This window comes from Limanda limanda, chromosome 18 (assembly GCF_963576545.1).
Source record: "Limanda limanda chromosome 18, fLimLim1.1, whole genome shotgun sequence".
NCBI classification, from domain to species: Eukaryota; Metazoa; Chordata; class Actinopteri; order Pleuronectiformes; family Pleuronectidae; genus Limanda; species Limanda limanda.
Genome location: NC_083653.1, coordinates 9,913,607 through 9,933,372, shown reverse-complemented (window position 1 = coordinate 9,933,372; position 19,766 = coordinate 9,913,607). Strand labels below are relative to the sequence as shown.

The following is a 19,766-nucleotide window of genomic DNA, read 5'->3' as shown; positions in this document are numbered from 1 at the left end:
CTCGCCTCAGTGCCATTCTAGTTTACAATTTATCTTTATATAAACTGTTTGCATATTCCTTTGTTAAGCCCTTTTAACAGTTTTGTGAGTAAAGTTTAATTGAATAGATTAGAGCGCGACAGAAAGATAAAGAGCAAGATAAAGAGAAGTAACGTGCCAGAGGTAATTAGACTCAAGGAGAGCTAACAAGAACCAAAAGAGTAAAAAACTAAAGAGAAAAAGTCACAGTTTGCCAAGTGGATAATAAGAAAGAACCTCTTACATCAGCAAGGACTAAAAGAAAAAGGATGCAGAGAGAGAGACTATGAAGTACATAAAGAAATGGTTAGAGCCCAGAGGCACTCATGGTGGCTTTGTGGCCTTCCATAATGGCCTGCAGCCAGTGCAATGATATAACTGAACCATTACATAGGGGATACAGGCCATTAGTTTGGCTGGCTGGAGTGATGGGGGGAAGAGAGGCTGACAGCACACAAATAGCATCCACACAAGATGGAGGGGGCACGGAGATCAATCGGAAAGATGAGAGAGAGCTGGGGAGGGTTAGGGTTAGAGTAGAGGGGTGTGTGTGTGTTTGTATGTGTGTGTTTGTAGGTGGGGGCGTTTACTGTCGTGAGAGGAGTGGAGGAAGAGGAGGATGGGAGTGGAGGCCTAAAGGGCAAAGTAAGGAAGAATGACCTTTCACAGCTTAAGGGTCAGCAGTGTTGGCAAGGTGTGTGTGTGTGCGTCTATGTGCAGAAATCCACTTGGGAAAGCACTTTTGACCTCGACCACTGCGCCAACGGTGACACGGCATACATCACTCCGGCCATCTCTCTATCCCACATCTCTCTGACCTTCAGCTTAGCATCCTCCACGTCGTCCGGCGTCTGTGCCCTTTTATGCTTTAGACTACGGTAAAAGCACGATTCACAGCTGACATTCATTCAAAATGCATGAAAGACACTTCGATGTGTGTTAAAGCGTCAGTAAAAATAAAACCGCGGCTTTCATCTTGAGTGCTGCAGGTATGTTTTATATCATATAAGATACACTTATGACATTGGTTACGTCTGTCAATAATAATTATTACCTCCACCAAGGAGGTTACATTGTTGTCTGTTTATTTGTCTTGTACGTCTGTTGGTTTGTAGATTTTCACACAAACTATTCCCCGGATTACCATTAAACTTGGTGGAAGGATCTGTATGGGTCAGGGAAGAATCCATTAACCTGTGGTGCAGATCCAGATCAGGGGGCGGATCTTTACCTTCCTGGGGGCAGATCCAAATAAAACTCCAGATTTACTCATTTCAATGTGGTTTCATAAGACGGCTGTTGGGATGAATGTGGGACCTGGATGAGTGAGAATCTCAACTGAAGTGTTAGGCCTCGATAGAGATACGCTCTCTCTCTCTCTCTCTTTCTCTCTCTTTCTCTCTCTTTCTCTGAGTGCTCTTCTAGTTTAATATCAAATCCAATAAATTGCAATACAACACATACTCAAATTTAAATGGATGCAACAGCATGAATAAATAACTAAATATCAGCATTTACATCGAAATAATGCTGTCATAATTACTGCAAGATTTAATTTACAAATTAAAAAGTTACCATTAGACATAAACTAGCTGTGAATGCGAAACCATTTGTAGAGCAATTTGCTTCCAGGATGAAATGGTTTGTTCCAAATCTTCAGGGGAGTTCATAGCTGGTCCCCACATTTGAAAGGTCCATTAAAGGTTTTAAAGGCCTACAAAGAAACTTGTGAGGTGTTCTGAGGACAGTATCTGCAAACTTCTTATTGTGTCCTTGTCGTTTGTCCTCTCTCCCCGCCCCCATCCTCCAATCTTCATCCTTCCACAGTCCTGATTTATGGTCCCACTCCTGCCTGCACTCAGTCCCCTCTCTTTCACTCCTCCTCTCGTGCAGACCAGAGATGCACACAGACAATTACAAGGCAAGTTGGCCGCTTGTGCTAAAAGCATACACTTTGTACAACATGTGTGCAAAGTGATGTGTGTTTGAGAGTGGGACGGTTTACAGAAATTGCCTGCGTGGGGATGAAAGGGGGCATTTACAGGAATGGTTCTCGAACCCGTCCCACAGCCGTCCGTCTTTCTGTCACGTCCTTATGATTTTGTCTTTCTTTAGCAGGAGACACGACACACGGCGCTGCAACACCGTGTCGCTATCATAGTCGCTTGATGTTTCGGATCTTTAATGGATAGCGGGCGAGAGAGGAGAGTGGAGTGCCGATTTTTTTCCCATTTGCAAGACAACTTAATTTGGTTATAAATGAATGCAGAGGCGTCGAACTGAGTGGAAAACCGGTGTAACCTGCAGAGGAGGCCGTTTCCACCTGGCCCAGAAAAATCTGCGGTACATTCCTTTTACACTCGACTGCTTTTTTGCTGCAGTGCCCTTATGCACCCGTCCCTCTTTCCTTCCATCTTTCTTACTGTCCTCCTCCCCTCCAACTCTCCCCCCTCAACCCCTTCCGCACTCTCAAACTGCAACTGAGCTGATCCTTATCCACCGCCTCTCCAGCCAATGATTCAGCTGCGAAAGTCAGGCTTATTTATGGAGGGAGATGAAGCCGAGGACCACGTGCACGCCCACACAGACTCGCTCACAATCTGTGTGCAAAGACATGATTATACGAGGAAAGCATTTATGCCAAAAACAATACGAAGGTACTGTTGGTACCTGGGTGTTTCCAAAAGCCTGCTGGTGTCTATCCAATGAAATGAATGTTATCCTCTGCAGGATTTAGGTGCATGAGTTATAAAACTAGATCACACGCAATTATTCAATCGGCCCAGCGAGAGCACTGGGACAAGTTGAGGAGAAGAGGGTGGGGACGGCAGGGTAGCGGAGAGGTGATGAGGAAGAAGAAGAAGCATTTAGGAGAATGACAGGCGGAGAAGATGAGAGGCAATATGAAGGGGAAAAAAAAGAGTAAACCAAATCAGAGGATGAATGTAGAGGAGATTATAATCACAGGGGGACACCGAGCGAAAAAGGAAGATTAGGATGAACCGACTGTGATTAAGAGTCTGTTTCTGACTGACAATAAAACAAAAACGTATTATTCAGCAAAAACCAGTCAGTGCCTCGTAAAAAGTTACAAGCCTGTGCCTATGTACACAGAAATAAAATAAGCAGCGTCTCTAGCCCAGTGAGGATTTTACTGTCTGTGTGTCAGTGACAGGGAAGCAGTTGGAGTAGCGTTGTGCCAAACCGTAAACACATTGCCGCCCCACAGAAAAATCGATTCTGCGCCTTGGAGCATGTTATTACATTGCTGTGATTCTCCGTCTTCTTCCTTTACACCCACTGCACTTTCCTCTTGCTGCGCTATCCTGTCATCCTCCCTTCCGTCTCTCAGGATAACCTGGCTTACCCGACAGTCCCCGACGTTTATCATTTTCCTTTAACTCGTAGCTCACCTGAGTGTAAACGAGTGTTAAAGCAAAATTATAATCTGAAGGTCTATAATAGAGGATGTGGTTTGTGTTTTTGAGATTAAAAATGTCGACCATCTCTCTGCCTGTTTTTCCTGATAACAGACATTAACACTGAGGGGTGAGAGAGAGGTGAGCTCCAACACACACGCACACGCACACGCACACGCACACGCACACGCACACGCACACGCACACGCACACGCACACGCACACACACACACACACACACACGAAACTGGTTCAGGTTAAAAGTAAAGAAAGGAACTGGGGCTGGTTTGTGTGTGCTTGCGGTTGTGTGTTTGCAGTACTCACATTCCTCCTCTTTGGGGTCGAGCTGTGTGACACTGATGGAAAGGCGGTCCACGCGCTCCTGCAGGGAGTTGACCCGGAAGGAGAAGGAGTGGGCCTCATTGAACAGCTCTCCGAACAGGTCTTCTGCATATTTACCTACACACACACATTTAGAAATATATTTTTTTAACAGTCATTAACAATGTTTAATAAAATATTCAAAGCTCTTAGTTACACATTTTTTACATCATGTGACTTTATGGTCCATAACACTTACATCCCTTTTTTTTGTTTTGAAGAGCTAGAGGCACAGCCGTTTTCCAGCTGTGTCAAGCATCATAGTTTAAAAATGTGCAATTACTGATATTGAGAGATAGAGAAAACGCTGCGTCAGTTGTGACTGTAAATCCCTCGGGAAGTGACTGTTGCAGGCTAACTGCTCTGAGGGAGATGGCGTGTGTGAGACCAGGATTAGAAGAAAAAGAAAGCGGTATTTTGTGAGCATCCTAACTTTAGTCCTACTGAATGAGTTCAATTATCATCCACCATTTCCTCTAGGAACTGAAATACACTTCTCCTTCTCTGATGTAGGATTCATGTCACAGCACATTTGTCATGACCCTGTTTCTCCCAGCACAAGGTTTGAGGTTACTATGGCAACCAAATATCCTTCAAAGCGAGTGATTGACTATGATGCACATTTATAGATTTGCTTTGCACATTGATAAGATACTGCGTTCCAATTGTGTGCAAATTTTTTCGTAATCTGTTAACTACAAATATATCTAAATCCGCAATTGTCAAGATGTCTTCCTTTACCAAAATAAATATTGCCATATGTTGAATATATTTATATATTTTTTAAATCCCAATATCCCAGTTCTTAATATTTGTTAACTTAAACAACTCAGTTAACTTTGTTAGCTCTTATTAATCAGTTCATGACTAAATAAACAGGTTCATCACAAGGTTTTTTGTCCAAGGAGTACCAAGGACAACCAAGAGTGTCAACAAAAAAGTTTCTTCTAATGTTCAGATGCCTGAAATATACTTAACATTACCAGATTTTCAGTTGTGTGGATGTGGAGTACAAGTGCTCTATGTTTTTAAATGAATAATCACAGGATATGTGTGTGTCTGTGTGTGTCAGTGTCCTTGTGCTACTGACTCAGGCTGCTGAGCTGGCGGATGACGTTGGCCAAGGAGATGTTAGTCACACACTCCAGCTCATTCTTGATGTTCCTCGGCAGCACCGTGTGGCACAGGTGCCTGGGCTCGATGGTGCGCTTCACCAGCGGCATCCTTCTGCTGCAACACCACTAACTACAGGAGTCAGAGGAAGAGGAAGGAGACAGAGGAGGGGACGGGAAGGAGAAGATAAAAGAAATAAAAAGTAATTAGTGCACAGACTCTTATAACAGATCTTGTGATTCTGCTGCTTCGCACAACACCAAAACAAATAGAGAGACCGTTACTTTACTTACTGTTTTGCTAAGAGCATGAGAATAATCAGAGCAGAGGGAGGCTGCAGCAGCCATTAGTATACAGGGGAGAGAGCACACAGAACATGATGTGGGTTGAAGGGTAACAAAGCAAAGAGGGAATACACTGAGAGGACGATGATTAGACAGGATCGCGGAGAAGTATAAACGCAAGTAAACCACCGGGAAGAAATGTTCTAACATTGCTAACAGCCATGTTGCCTCATTTGTTTCCCCGGCATACCTCAGCACTGTGCCTGCCCACTCAGCCGTGCTAATGGCATTAAGGCTGCAGTGTTCTGAGGCCCAGTTCTCTTACATCCAACCCCAACAGCAAAAACAAGAACGGCACCGGGGTGGTGGTGGGGGGGTCAATGGACTATGGCAACATCCATCATCCAAACCTATCTAGTGTTGAGCATAAATGACCCTTAATGGGGTAAAAAAGGTCAGAACTATGGGCACAGAAATCCTGAGGGGAAACTACCTCTCCCGCCATGTTTCTCTGGTGTCCACTCTGGTTTTCGTGATGGGAAGGGATGTGCAGTGGTGTGGAGATCAGCTGCTGGGATGGATCTCATTGACTTGGCATGACAATGATGAGGCCTCGTTAACTCACTAATTAAGACTTTAATTGACATCTGCTTCTTTTAATATCTCCCTGTATTCTCTGCAGCATTGCGTCACCGAAGAATAAACATGATTATTGACCGTATCCATAAAAAATGTAGGGCATGGAAGGCCATTCTCGGAGGTGACAAAGCTATCGATGCATAGAAGAGAGAGGGAGAGAGGAGAGAGAGAGCGGACAGTCCACTAGAGAGCTTTGTTCTGGCAATTCATCTTGAGGCGGCTTAAATCGGGGCAACAATTGCCTTAAATGGAAAGAAAAAGAGAACACGCACCTCTTTCTAAGTCATACTTTAAGTGTTCTGAACGAGGTGTGGGTGTGATGCTAATGTGACACAAACCCAAACACAGCGCCAAGTCTCCTAGATTTATGTATTTCCTCCCAGTCTCTCCATCACCCACACATGTGCGTATCTCCTCCATTCCTTCCTGATTGGAATCATCTATTGACCCAGTGGGTGCTGATATTTTTCAAATCGGACAGAGCCAAGCCATTTCCTCATTTCCTTTATATGTATTACACTAAGTTAGCTGCAGCACCAAAGAAACGAATTATATTTTCCCAAACTGACATTGATTTAAAACCTTTTATATCAGAAATCGCAACCCAGTTTATTTACCTGAATTCCCCTCATGAGTTTACTTTATGAGAACAGTAAATGTACATTCAGTACGTCTCTGGGTTGCAGGTGTACAGAGAGACAGAGAGAAGCTAAACAGGGAGGCAAAGCAAAATGAAATCAGTCAATCATAGCTCTGTCTGTCTCCCTGCCAAGCATGTACACTAGCTTATTCAACACAAAGCACAGACACACTCAGTCTCACTCACGGAAGATGACAAGTGTATCTACCAGGCGAGCTCACACTGTTTTCATTCCCCTCCCCCACTGTGCACATCCAGCCCTTTTTCCAAGAGCTTTTTCAAGGCTCCTCTCCTCCCTAATCTTTTCAATAAAGGAATGTGTTTTCTTTCAAAAAAAAAAAAGGAAAAACTTTCATCCTACCTAGAGGGTCACAAGTTATTTCTGAGGATGACTGAGAACAGATTTGTCTCAACAGTGGGTAAAAGAAACAATGTGTGAAACTAGGCTTTCTAGGTATTGGAAGAAAGATGACAGAGAGAGAGGGAGAAACAACCAGTTCTAACAGTAAAGGTTGAATATTGGAAAGAATTTTTCTATGACTTTTCAGAAGACAAATGATTCATGGACGACAGAGAAACAACCATGAGGAGGAAACATTATGGATTCAAATACAATCCAGCAGGAGATGAGAGAGCACGATCCGTCACCCCAACCCTCAAAGGAACATAACATAAAAGCACTGAGAAATAGGTGTTAAGTGATGATATTGATTCCGCCTGTCTGGGTTCCTCAGGGTGGGTTTTCAAAATTCCAGGGATGCTCACAGTTTCCTCCGGTGTTCTTAAATAGAGATTTATAAATCATGCAAAAATAGGATGCTCGGAGGTTACGCTCTAAGTTAAGCAATTAGAGGTTCCATCAAAAGCTCCGGAATGATCGACTTTTATTCGCGTCTTATGCGCTTTAAACGTGACTTTGCCTGTCTCTGCTATAACGGCGAGTATACTACATGGACTCTCTTGCTTATCTTTAAGGCTCCCATCTTATCAGGTTAGAGCGTCCACACCTCCTGTGTGAGCAGCACATCTCCGGCACGAGAGCTGCATCGTTCTCCCAGAGAGTCGAGTTCTCACCTATTTTCTCAGCCTGCCACACACGGCTCACAGCAAAATAGACAGTGAAGGTTAACTTTCACCACAGTCTGAATGTTCAACACTTCTTGTAAGTAGAAGCGCTCCAGCCTTTCTGTTGACTGAATCCATTCATCTGTTTGAACAAGGTTTTTATTGTTATTGCAGGACCAGAAGATGCACAGAATTCATACCAGAACCCTCCTCCGCTGCAGACAAGCAACAGACACGCTGGCTGTGTGAACCACAGACGAGTGGGACCGAGGCGCTATGATGACATCGATTTCCCTTAAATTATATAATAAGCTCACTTAGATTTCCTTGATTAGTAAGTAAACAGGGTCCAAAACCCTCCGAGTGTCTCACTGTGATTAATGACTGCAGCAAACGTTTGCCTCTTTGCAAATTGGACATAGGTTCAAAGATTTTCTCTACACACAGGCAAACACATGCACCCACATAATGTAGGCACACACACACACACACACGCATACATACATATATGCTGCATTTGTCCACTGAGACTTCCATTCTCAACTGTGACATGGTGACATATGACGTGTGCTCACGAGTTCCCGTGAGAACACGCTTACAAGTCATCTTGGTTCTGACGGGGAGAGAAAATGTCACAACAAAAGAGACAGAGAAAGAAAGGGAGAGCGAGAGGGATTCAACTAGAGAACGAGATGGAATCACCAGCAGTTTACTGCATGGGCGAACAGGCTTAATGAGCAACACTTGCACTTCTCTAGCAACACAAAACGCATAATGAGAAATCACTTAAAAAAAGGTTTACCCCACAAAGAGTGCGCCACCTCCAGACAAACGTGGGATGTTCATCACACCTAGTTAACGTCATGGCCTTTTTTTACAAATAGAGGATAAAAGGGTTTTCACTAACACTGGAGTTTAGATATTCGCACAAATTGTAGCTCATCAGTTCTAGAGAAATATTAAATTTTAAAGCTACAGACAAAGAAAATAAGTTTAAAAAAAAAGGTTGTTGTGTCATGAGACAGGGAATGATATAAAAATGTGTCAGGACTTTTCCCAGACTGTAGAAATGTAAGTGTAGCAGAGGGATTACGTTCCCGTAGCTAATCGACCTGACAGTCAATTACATATAAAAGCAATCCACTACACCTGGAACTGTGATATTGATGCGGGTAACGCTGAGTAGCAGCCTATACTCAGAGCTAATAAAAGTAGCCATCTGGCAAGCTCATACCCTTTGACTTAAGCTATGTGAATTATCTTTTATGCGTCTGTCAAACCAAAGGCCTTTCACATTATCCCTGATTAAGAGCTTTGCTTATAAAGTGATCCACGCTGGAAACACAATATAGATTGCACCACGGAAACTGGATCAGACGATGGAAGTCCAGACTGAACAATTAATCAAAACCCAGCACATGTGGGATATCAATCACTTTGTCTAACCACACTTGAAAAGCAATGTTTCCTCCCAATATCTCTGGATGAAAAAAAACAGACGCCGGTGTGGATATGCTGTATACAAAAACATGTGATTTCTGCAGGACAATTTATATGTTGTACCAATGTATGCAGACATTTTCCTATGATTGTGAAAAATGTCTGACTCAAAAATCCCAGGCTGCGTATTTCATATGTGAAAGGCAAAATCCTAAAATGGCTTCAGAGGTCACTGACCTCCGTGTTCCTCTACTGATATTCCACAGTGTTTTATTGGGAAAGAAGGATAGAACTTGTAGTGCCTTGATTGATACGAGGCATACATATAATTGACAGAGCTAATGCAGAGAAAATTACACATTTCTTTCTCAGGTTCATCCTGATTCGATCAGTGAATGTACTTTACCAGTCAAAAAGAAGGAGGCCATCATTGCAGCCCAGAGCGGTATAGAAGGATCAGGGATGGTCACTGCACGAGGAAATTAGTGACATACCTGCTACTTCCTTTCCTTTTCTTTCTTTTACTTATTCCATCCAGACTAGCCAGTCTCCCCCCACCCTCCACACACCCTTTACCACTGTCCCTCTACTTTTACGGTCCATTCATCTCGGGTGGTGCATCCCGCTGTCGCTTATCACCATGGCAGCAGCTGCAGTGGGATCTCATTGGTCACTTTATAAAATCCCAAGAGAGGCAGGGGAAAAGAGGGTGGAGGGGGGGGGGGGGGGAAGAGGCGAACGTGTAAAGGGCGGAATGAATGAGTTAAAGAAACCAGGGTGATGTGTGATAACGATGATGGCAAATGATGAGAGAGAGAGAGAGAGAGAGAGAGAGAGAGAGAGAGAGAGAGAGAGAGAGAGAGAGAGAGAGAGAGAGAGAGAGAGAGAGAGAGAGAGAGAGAGAGAGAGAGAGAGAGAGAGAGAGAGAGAGAGAGAGAGAGAGAGAGAGAGAGAGAGAGAGAGAGAGAGAGAGAGAGAATAAGACGGAGATAGGGGACTCCTCTTCAGTTGTGTAAGAGCACAGAGCCGGATCTAGGATGGCACGTGCCAGAGGAAAGAAATAGGCCTCCACTGGTGCGGCTCATTGCACTTTGGACAATATGTCCAACGAGAGGCACTAATGAATCCTAATGGAGCATTTACACACTCATACTGCCCCACAATATGGCTGCAGACCCCTCATTGTGGAGGAGGTCAAGAGCCCTTCATTTAGAGGGCTTGGAGGACACGCCCTTGATACACCATCAGCAGGGATCCAACGCACACACACATTTTACAGAGTAAAGGAAGGAAATATCGCACTCGGGAGGCAAAAAAAAAATAGCCAACTGAGAGGCATGACTAAGCACAACATGTCAAGGAAGCACTAACATCAAGCAACGATGCAATTCTTTGTAGCCCCAGTTAGCCATTACATTTACATTACATTTCATTTAGCTGACGCTTTTGTCCAAAGCGACTTACATTTTTAGTACACTCAACATTTGTGAGGGGATGGGGAAGAGTGGGGTTTGAACCGGCAACCTTCTTGTTGGAGAACGACCACTAACCCCTAGGCCACACCGCAGCCATCAAGGGGACTGGTTCTGTAAAACTGGGAAATTCACCAGCATGAGAGGGGAGATAGAGCAAGAAACTAGCAGTTAACCAGCAAGGGAGCCGACTGAAGCTATAATAAAATGTCTTCTGTCTTCTCAAACAAGGGAGATCTCATCATTAAGTGATGTTAAATTCATCGTCCGAACAGGAAGTCAAGCTGATCCTCTCATTTCATCACTATGGAACAGAAGCCAACCTAAAACACAGAGTAATAGTCACAGAGGAAAAGTTTAATTTAAGACTTTAATATTATTCAAAACCAGTTAGCACTCTATAGTAAGAATTCCAAATATTATAATTAAAAGCTAGCAGTAATGACAGTGTTCCCTTTAAGCCTGGGATGAAACTCTACAGTTTACAGGTGTTTAATATCTCCCAACAACTCAGTCATAAAGAAAATAATAAAATAAAAGCACTGCCTACAGCAAACAAAACAATCTTTAGTCTGAGTAGTTTGTTAACTAAAACACTGTGTTTTCTTAATAACCTTTTGGAGGAAACTGAAATCAAATCAATAAGACCTGTAGAAACCCTGTCACTGTACAAATACAGTGACTCTACAGGAGGCTTGTCCTTCACTAACTCACATCAGCTGCAAGGGTCATCAACTCTATTTCTTGGAAAAGACGCATGGGTCCATCAAGAGCCACAGTACCACACTTAGGGGACTAAAACCATGATACAAACAAGAGTCTGGATTCTCGACCCGAGACCCGTCTACTTCGTTTTTCACACAGTATGTTCCAGTTATCTATGTCTGGTCGGGTTCTGGTTGGGTTCGGACACAAACAAACCAAGAATGCCGTTTTGGTTTGGGTCTTGCTCACACAAAAGCACAAAACCCCCTCTCCAACCCGCTGTAACTGATGAAGGTGTAAACTGTGGACAAGTCATTCCTTTGCTATTGCAGCGAAATACTTTTTTTATTTCACAGTAACATAACTACAATTCAACAGTGGAAACAGAAGCTGAGGCAGTTGTATGGAATGGAGGCTTTAACTGCTCAATTACATTGATGTTTTTGTGAGGAGGTGGCTACCTATTGCAGGATACCACTCTAACTGAGGAATCCTGTGGTACAATGGAATGTCTTAACTGTCCATTTATTTATTATTTTTCACTAATCAGTCTGTCATATATAAATTGTGATGTTGTCAAGGAATGTTTGTGTTTCTCTTCAATAAGGTTCTAAAAAAAAAAAAAAATACAATTCAATTTTACTTTAAGACAAGCCATATACAGTTTGTGTACAATATACATTACAAATATTTTGTAGTCTTGCAAGATCATGTGTCCAGTCATGACCAAGTGTTCATCTCTGCAGTAAGTTGTACGATGTATAAAAAGTCTGAGGCCGCACCCCCCCGGGCAGTTCTCAAAGTCTGTGCTGAACCGGGGATGTGAAGAACCATTTCACCCCTAAACAAAGAACATTTGCAAAAACATGCTGTTCTCTCTCTAAAACCCTCCTCCAGATCCAACTTACAGCTTGTGGTTTCATTCTCTTTGCCAAATTAGCCTGAACGTTTTGTCCTTTGTCCAGCGACTCTGGGAACGAGGGTTTTACGACCGCAGACTATTCTTTCTACACTATGAGCAGCTGCAAACACAGAAACACAGACATCTAATCAAGGGAGCTGGCAGAGCCACGGCAGCCAATGGCAGAGAGAGAGCAGAGATCAAACTGGCAAATCTTACCAGCAGCTGGTTTGAATCAGTCATGCAGATATGCAGAGCAATGGAAAAGCACCACTGCTTATTTTTCACAGAAAATAAAGACAGGCGAGTAAGGAAATGTAGATTGTCTAACTCAAAAATGATCAAGCCGGGTGCTATTCCCTTCAGCTTCATAAAATCCTGTTGCTTTGTCACTGCAGAGGCTCGAGAGTAAAAATAATATGTCCAGCTCATCTTCATTCTAATGAGGCGTCTATAGATTTTAAAAGCCATTTGTTCTTTCTCTCTCATTATAGCACATAAGGAGAGGATTACATCTGTATTCATTTTAAAACGTCTCAAATACCCAGACACTTTTTTTCACAAGCTATTAAAATCCCAATTTTTTTTGTCTCCCTGCGGTTATATGACTAAATCAGATGTTGGCAAGTAGGAGTTGTTGTACTGTTTGATTCGAGGATAGCCTGAGGACATTTCAAGTGAGCAAGATAACAGCACCTATGGGTTTGAGCTTGTCCATCTTATTTATATGCAGTCTAAGCCTATGGCCTAAATTTGTCCACTGTTCTCCACATTTAATTATTGTACCTCACATCTCTCTCGAGGACGGATGGATTATTCCTCTCCCCCCTGGTAGTGGCAAATCAGGACAGCTATAAACACTTGCTTTCAGACCTGGTTGTACAACCTAGTTAATGTCAAGCGGACCTTCGTCTTAATGCTGTGCTGGGGGTGGTGGGAAAAGAAGAGGAAGCTGACACTTCTGCATAGTCTCCGCTGCACATGTGCAAAACAAATCAAAATGCAAAAATACACTGATCCAGCTGCAATTCTCAGGCAGTAGACATCAAAGCAAATTGCAATTGTTGTTGGATATTGATTAAATAATCCGTTTACAACTGAGACTCCCCATCACAATTGGAGAACAAACTCCTGTTTTACTGCCAATTACCATCCTGTAGCAGTCAGTACCCCTTCAGCGGTGAGGTGTCACCTTGCAGCCCCTCACCGATGAGATGCTATAACATAACCATGCAGAGCCCGCTGGTTGTGCTAAAAATACACCTGCAGCAGCAGCCCTGTCAGGTTGGGTGCAGACAGCGATGCTAACTACGTTTCCGGGTGGGAGGAAACTTTACATATTGCTGCCGGCAAGGGATACACTTACATAATAAACTAGTTTTCTCGCCTCAATAACTCCACACTTTTTTACTGCATTGTGTCTCATGATATTCATTTTGACATATGCGTAAAAAAGCCTGTGTTGCGCTGCAAGCCTTTTTTCAAGTTGAACCTTTTTTTTGTATATGTCCCCACCTGAGATTGAGCTGGTCCAAGGCCATTTTTTATGCGCGTGTTAAAGAGTAAGCTGTCCCAGTCGGGCAGGGGTGTGAAGCAAGGCAGTCATTTCGCACTGCACCATGTCTACTGTCTTGACTCTGCCTGCAGTGATGAAAATGAGCATCCTGGCATGTTGGCACCGATATGGTACTCAGGTAGTCAGATGGCACAGATCCTCTGGCTGGATATTATAATCTTGCCTAGCAGCTATAAACAAGTTCCAGGAGTTACTTCAGAAAACAAGAAAAACTAAATATGATTACCAACTGCAGTGTTGACTGAAAATGCAAAATCAAGTTTATTCAAATAAACAATAAAACTAAAACTGTGCCCATATTATATTGCAATTATATTGCAATTGTATTATTCTTTATGCATGGACTTAAACAACTATGGAAATATTTTGTCTTTGTGCAGCTGTAATAAACACACTTTTGACTGCTTTTCCATCAAACATAAAACAAATAATTAAACTATTGATCATATATTTTTAGTGAACGGATAGAAATTACTTTGACTCCACTGTGGATTTCTATTTACCATGATTTTACATTCAGGACATGATCGATGGTAAACCTAGCACTGAATGAGTGGTTGTCACAAAGAGATTACATTTCTTTAAACCTTCATTAAGCCGTGTTTAATTCTACAATAGACATGCACAAGTAAATGTTCATGGCCGGTGAAGGTGTGCTAACATCAACGAGTGGAGTGTCTGACGAACAAACAGGCTCAAAGAAGTTTATCTGCTGGCTGCACAGAAACCCACTGGTATGAATAATGAAAGGTGGCTGCTCAATAATAAATGTCTGCATGCTCGCGCTGTGCAGCTGCACTTGTTTGGCCTGTGAGCGAAATTTCATTACCAACTCCCTCACTGTTCATACAGACGTGAAGGACAAGAACACAAACTAACCACTGCAGCAACCCCTGTCAGATCCAACTTGACATCACCGAACACAGGCACACAGGCGTGCTCACGAACCCCAGGCACCGGAGCGCTGCACGAGCCAGTCAACAAGCCTGTTGGACGGCAAAACACCTAAACAACGTGGGCATGCCTGCCAAATGAAACAGGAGCCGTTCCATTCATCGAATCCCTTCATTTGCTAGTCAATAGATCTCGGAAGGGTGTTGTCCCTATACCAACACACAACTGCTTTGTCAAAGAAGATGGATTCACCCCTCGTGCTACATAGAGTGGTACCAAACTTGACTGAAGACCCTTTTCCAGTGGTCAAAACCCCCCAAAAGACCCACGAACGTCTGGCTCTTGTCTGCAAAGGGAATGGATACAATCGGCATTCACTCAAATGACACTGCAAGGGACTCAGGTTTTTATCAGCTCTAATCAGCAGTGATGGAAACATGACACTTGGGTGAACGTTATGACGCACAGAAAAACTTCCAGGCGTTTTCCGCATTAATAGCCATGAACAGTTGTGTACGTCTTTTGAATCTTGTGAACAAAGAGCAAAAACATTTTTTTTTGAAATCCAACACTGGGAAGACAGTGCTTTCTGAGGCGTTGGTCATCAAATTTCCTCTTTTTAGTGGGTTTTCCCACATTTAAAAAACCTGCGTAATTTTGGTGCAAAAGAGGTATGAGTGTATATCCATCAGGACTATTTGACCAGGTTTTTTTCTGCATGACACAGGAGAGTTTAAGTCTGAAGACCGTCAGGTTCTGTTGCAAGTTTTTAAAAAACACTTCCAAAGCTCATGTGGAGAGATGGATGTTGTCCAGAGCATGACTGAGGAGGGTGAGAGAGGGAGATAGAGAGAGAGAGAGAGAAAGAGATCATCTTCTTTCGATGAAATCAATGCCCCCAGCAGGGATCTGTGTTTGATAATGAATGAATGAGAGAGGCTTTCTGTTGGGGAGCAGCAGTTAATATCTCATTGATACGCCAATTTTTGTTCACTATATTGCAATACAGCAGGTATAGTATGATTCAATCATGTTCAATGTACTGTGCTGTACAGTTTCACATTCATCTGACTGTAGTAAATATCCCAGAGGGGGAAAGATGTCAAAAGAAATTACTCTCCGAGTGTAAAGAGACATGAATCACAAAGATATGGCGCCATGCTTTTTCACATCTGAAGTGCCCTTTAAACGCTCACCTTTGCATTCCCGTCACGTCATCGTGCCTCGTTCTACCTATTGTTCTATCAATTTCACTTTGATCTGCATCTCAGAATATGTTCTGACAAGAGAATTAATAGAGGAATGTGTTTAAAGCTCGGAGGCAAAATGTATTTCAGCCTCTCGTGCACCACTGCTTCTTGCATGGAATGAGGGAATGTGTAAACATATGCAAAAAAACTGTTAAATCGTTCACTTCAAAAGGTGCTGACCAAGGCCTTGTCACTTTTAATGGTAAGGCTGCAGATACACTTGCTTTTAACAGCGTGTTGGCATCACAGAACGAATATAAAGATGGACGATATTCCTGCTCTCCAAAAGTGAAGCTGGCTGCAGAATAGGTCATATATCCAGCCCCACCCATGTTAATGGCTGGGACATGGACCACACTATGAAGCCAAAGTAGGGCAGAGTGGTGATGGTTGCTGTGAGGTGGTCTGAGGTGCTGCCAGTGGGTCCAGAGCAGCAGTCCTGACCACTAAGCCGCCAACGACCATGTCAACTTAGAGAGAAATAAGATTTTTTAAATGACTTGGCACCTTTTCACCAAAACTCCTTGTTATTCGTCCCCAATTATCCCTGTACCATACCTGTAATAAGCTGAAGCTAAAAAACACAACCAAAACGTTGCATTAAAACTAAAATTATTAAGTGAAATACAATATGAATTGAGAAGAAACTACTGCATTATTGACGCCACCGCGCATCCACACATATTCCTGATAGCTAAAAATGCCTCTGCGAGGCCAAAATGATGGGTGAACGTTCTCTGTAAAAAAAAGCGAACTGTGGTGGGAGGAGAGAATGAATCTTCACTGAGTAAACCCGGGCTTCTGAAGACAAAATGTGGTCTAACAGGCTTGTATTAACAGCGCTGTAGAAGATTAACTCCATTAGAGCCTCGGTCATCCACTTACATCCGCATTATATTGAACAGTGATAGAGACACTGATTCGCAGTGCCTGTCAGACGGTTTTTCCAACGAGCGAAATGAGATTTTTAGATTTTGGCAGACTTTTAGTTAAAGTGTCTGCATGATTCAGCCTGCTTAATTTAGAGAGCACTGTGTATATGAATAGAGAGGATCACCACAGAGACAGGAGACACAATATGGTCTTCAACACACAGCTGACACAAAGATGTACTCTGCTGGTCCGTATAGATTTGATCTTTGAATCAAGCCCGTTGTCGTGTCCTGTCCCCAGCAAAGGCGTTGAGGACGACAATGGGACAGAGAGGACGGACAAAAGCACCTCTCGTTCCCTTTTCTCCCTCCTCCTTTTGGCCCTCACCCGGCTTTGTGTGGCTCTCTGCTCGTCTCCAATCGACATGTCTTGGAAGGGAGGCAAATCAAATTCTTTCCGCAGGTACAGAAGCCTCTCGCTCCCCTATTCCCTCCTCTTGGTTTCCTTTTCTTCTCTACTTATCAGTGGGTATATTTCAAGCCCCGAGCACTTCCTAAAGTATTTTTGTGAGGCTGGTATTGTGTGTGTGTTTACTGTCTTTGATTGCTCATCAATAAAAGGTTTTGTTAAGTCAATTTTTGACACAAAGACACAACACAAGTAGGAAAAGACTTAAAAGTGAAATTATTTGTAGCTTTGTTACCTATCACCATTCTTTCAATAGCATGTTAAAATGTAATTACTTCCACCAAGGAGGTTACATTTTCATCTGCATTTGTTTGGTGTTTTTTTTCACAAAAACTACGCAGGACCCATTAAAGGGGTGGATCCAGGAAAAAAATATGTTTTTCATTTCTGCATTTATATGTGGGGCATTTTTCAACATTTTCAATGATTTCCCAGAGAATAATTCATGGATTTTGAAAAGTCAGATCTTATCTCTCTTGTCTTATAAAAAATATGTGCTTTACTGAGTGCCCTTTTAGTTCCATGTGTGGAATCCATTAATTTGTAATATTCTTGTTACTTTTTTTTGCCAAATTACCTTTATTAGCCAGGACATCATACAGGCAGATGGCAAACAGAGGAGAGAGAGAGAGAGGAGGTATTGCATGAAGGACGGGTCCCCGGATGGAATCAAAACAGGGAAATTGCACTTATGATGACCTCAATTTCATGTGGACATCCAAGCCAAACTCGGCTAACAACAGCATTATGATAAACCTGAAACAAAACAGGGTTTCCCATTAAGTCTATGGCGAACCGCCAAAGTTTCATAACGAACCCAAAAACTTTTCCAAATCTCATAATTACAAAGACAATGTTTTTCAGACTGTCACAGTCAGACTGGCTAGGGGGAAAGGGGATGATTCACTGAAATGAACCTGCAAAGATTTCCTCTATTCTTATGCCTGATCCAAGCTGCATTTGTACATTTTAATTTGAAGCTCAAGGCAACATCTGCTTCCTCTCATGTTACCTTTGTTTGAACTCCTAGTAGATCTGCATTACAAAGTCTGGTCAAGCCCCAGACGCTGCTGATGCCCAACTCAGACATAATACTGACCACAACACTGGCAGTCAGCATTAGCCTCACGGGAAGCAGCTCTGGCTTATTTAAAGAGGGACGTAGGAAGGAGAGGAATATAACATATAGAGACGTGAGAAATAGATGAAGGGAGACGGGAGAGGAGTGATACACAGAAGAAAAGACACAGACAGAGAGTATAAACACACAGGGAGCGAGTTAAGAATAACGGAGAGTGAGAGAGAGGAAAAAAGAGGAGCCTCGGCAGCCGCGGAGGCAGAAGCCCCAGCGGTGAGGCCAGGCCTGTCTGTCAGCACCTATCTGTCCTCCTGAGGCGAAGCAACACAAACCAGGCTCCTGCCTGGAGTCACCTCTAACATTTATACAACCGCATATAAGAGTGAAATGACCTTTGACCTTATCCTCCACCGCAGGATGGACCCATGTGGGCCGCGACTTTACTGTTTAACTGGAGGAGGATAGTTTCACTCCAGGCTGCTAAGGCCAAGCTCATTTATTTCTAAACACTGGGATGGCATTTAGCCAAGTAGAGCTGACTAAGACACACACACAAATGTGAGATAGAGTAGCTCAGAGCATACCCTCGCTGACATTTTACTTTACGTCTCATAAACGAACAGTGTCGGGATCAATCGAAACTGTTCACCTAGATTAAAGATCAGACAAAGCCACGTCATCCTGCCCTGTTTTTCATCTTGGCATCTTGGTTTAACTATTGGACGTAAACAAGTCCCAAATAGCATTACCTGCCAAATCAGAGCCTTGTTATGACTGCAGTCCATCTGGTGCAGTTCACCGGATTCACAACTCTCCATGGTGTGTTTGTGTTTCTGTGTTCCTTACACACTTCTAAATAATAGATCACTGTTTGTTTGTTTTATATATAAAATATATATCCATAATAGATAAGTAAGAAGGCTGGAAAACCTTTAGCATTTTGTGGGTATAACTTTTGGTCGCAACAAAAACAACATCTCAAACTACAAAGCGCCTTCTGTGAGATTTATACTGGATGTATCTTGTCAGATGTGTTCAGACATTAGCCACTTCATCTGATGCATACCCTGCATGTTAGCTTGTGAAGTAAAGCTCGATGGAAGGTCTGTGCAAAAATACATGAAAGTCCATGTGATTAATTGGAAATTCTGCAGCTCCAGCTATGTAGAAAAAAACATCAGCAGAGCCGCTGCATGTAACAGCCCCTTGATTCTGAATACATCCTTGAATGGTAAATTCACACAACTTCAAACTATAGTAAAGATGTTTGTTTTCATCTGAGTTTGTTTGTCAGTTAGCAGGATTACACGATACTTGACGGATTACACTTGGTGGAAAGATTCGATATGGGTCCCGGAAGAAGCCATTAAATTAGATCCAGGAATTTTCTTTCACTATCTTTTAAGATTATGAGATACGGTGTTTTCCATGGTTGTGATTACTTTTTAAAGAAATAAAACAGATCTTGATGAATGTGTGTAATTTGGTTTAGCTTCATCGTCGATTTGTCATTTCTTACCACAAAAACGATAATAAAGACTATTATTATT

The 19,766-nt window shown here is 42.7% G+C and overlaps 1 protein-coding gene across 1 annotated transcript in view; it reads right to left on the bottom strand.

Annotated features, from left to right (window-relative positions):
- Positions 1-19,766, bottom strand: part of wasf1 (WASP family member 1) — a 47,931-nt gene that overhangs the window by 22,208 nt on the left and 5,957 nt on the right. The window contains exons 2-3 of the mRNA XM_061091630.1: positions 4,909-5,063; positions 3,762-3,896 (exon numbers count right to left, since the gene is read on the bottom strand). Coding sequence (XP_060947613.1) covers positions 3,762-3,896; positions 4,909-5,041 — 268 coding nt within the window. The 5' untranslated portion in view covers positions 5,042-5,063. The remainder of the gene's footprint in view (positions 1-3,761; positions 3,897-4,908; positions 5,064-19,766) is intronic.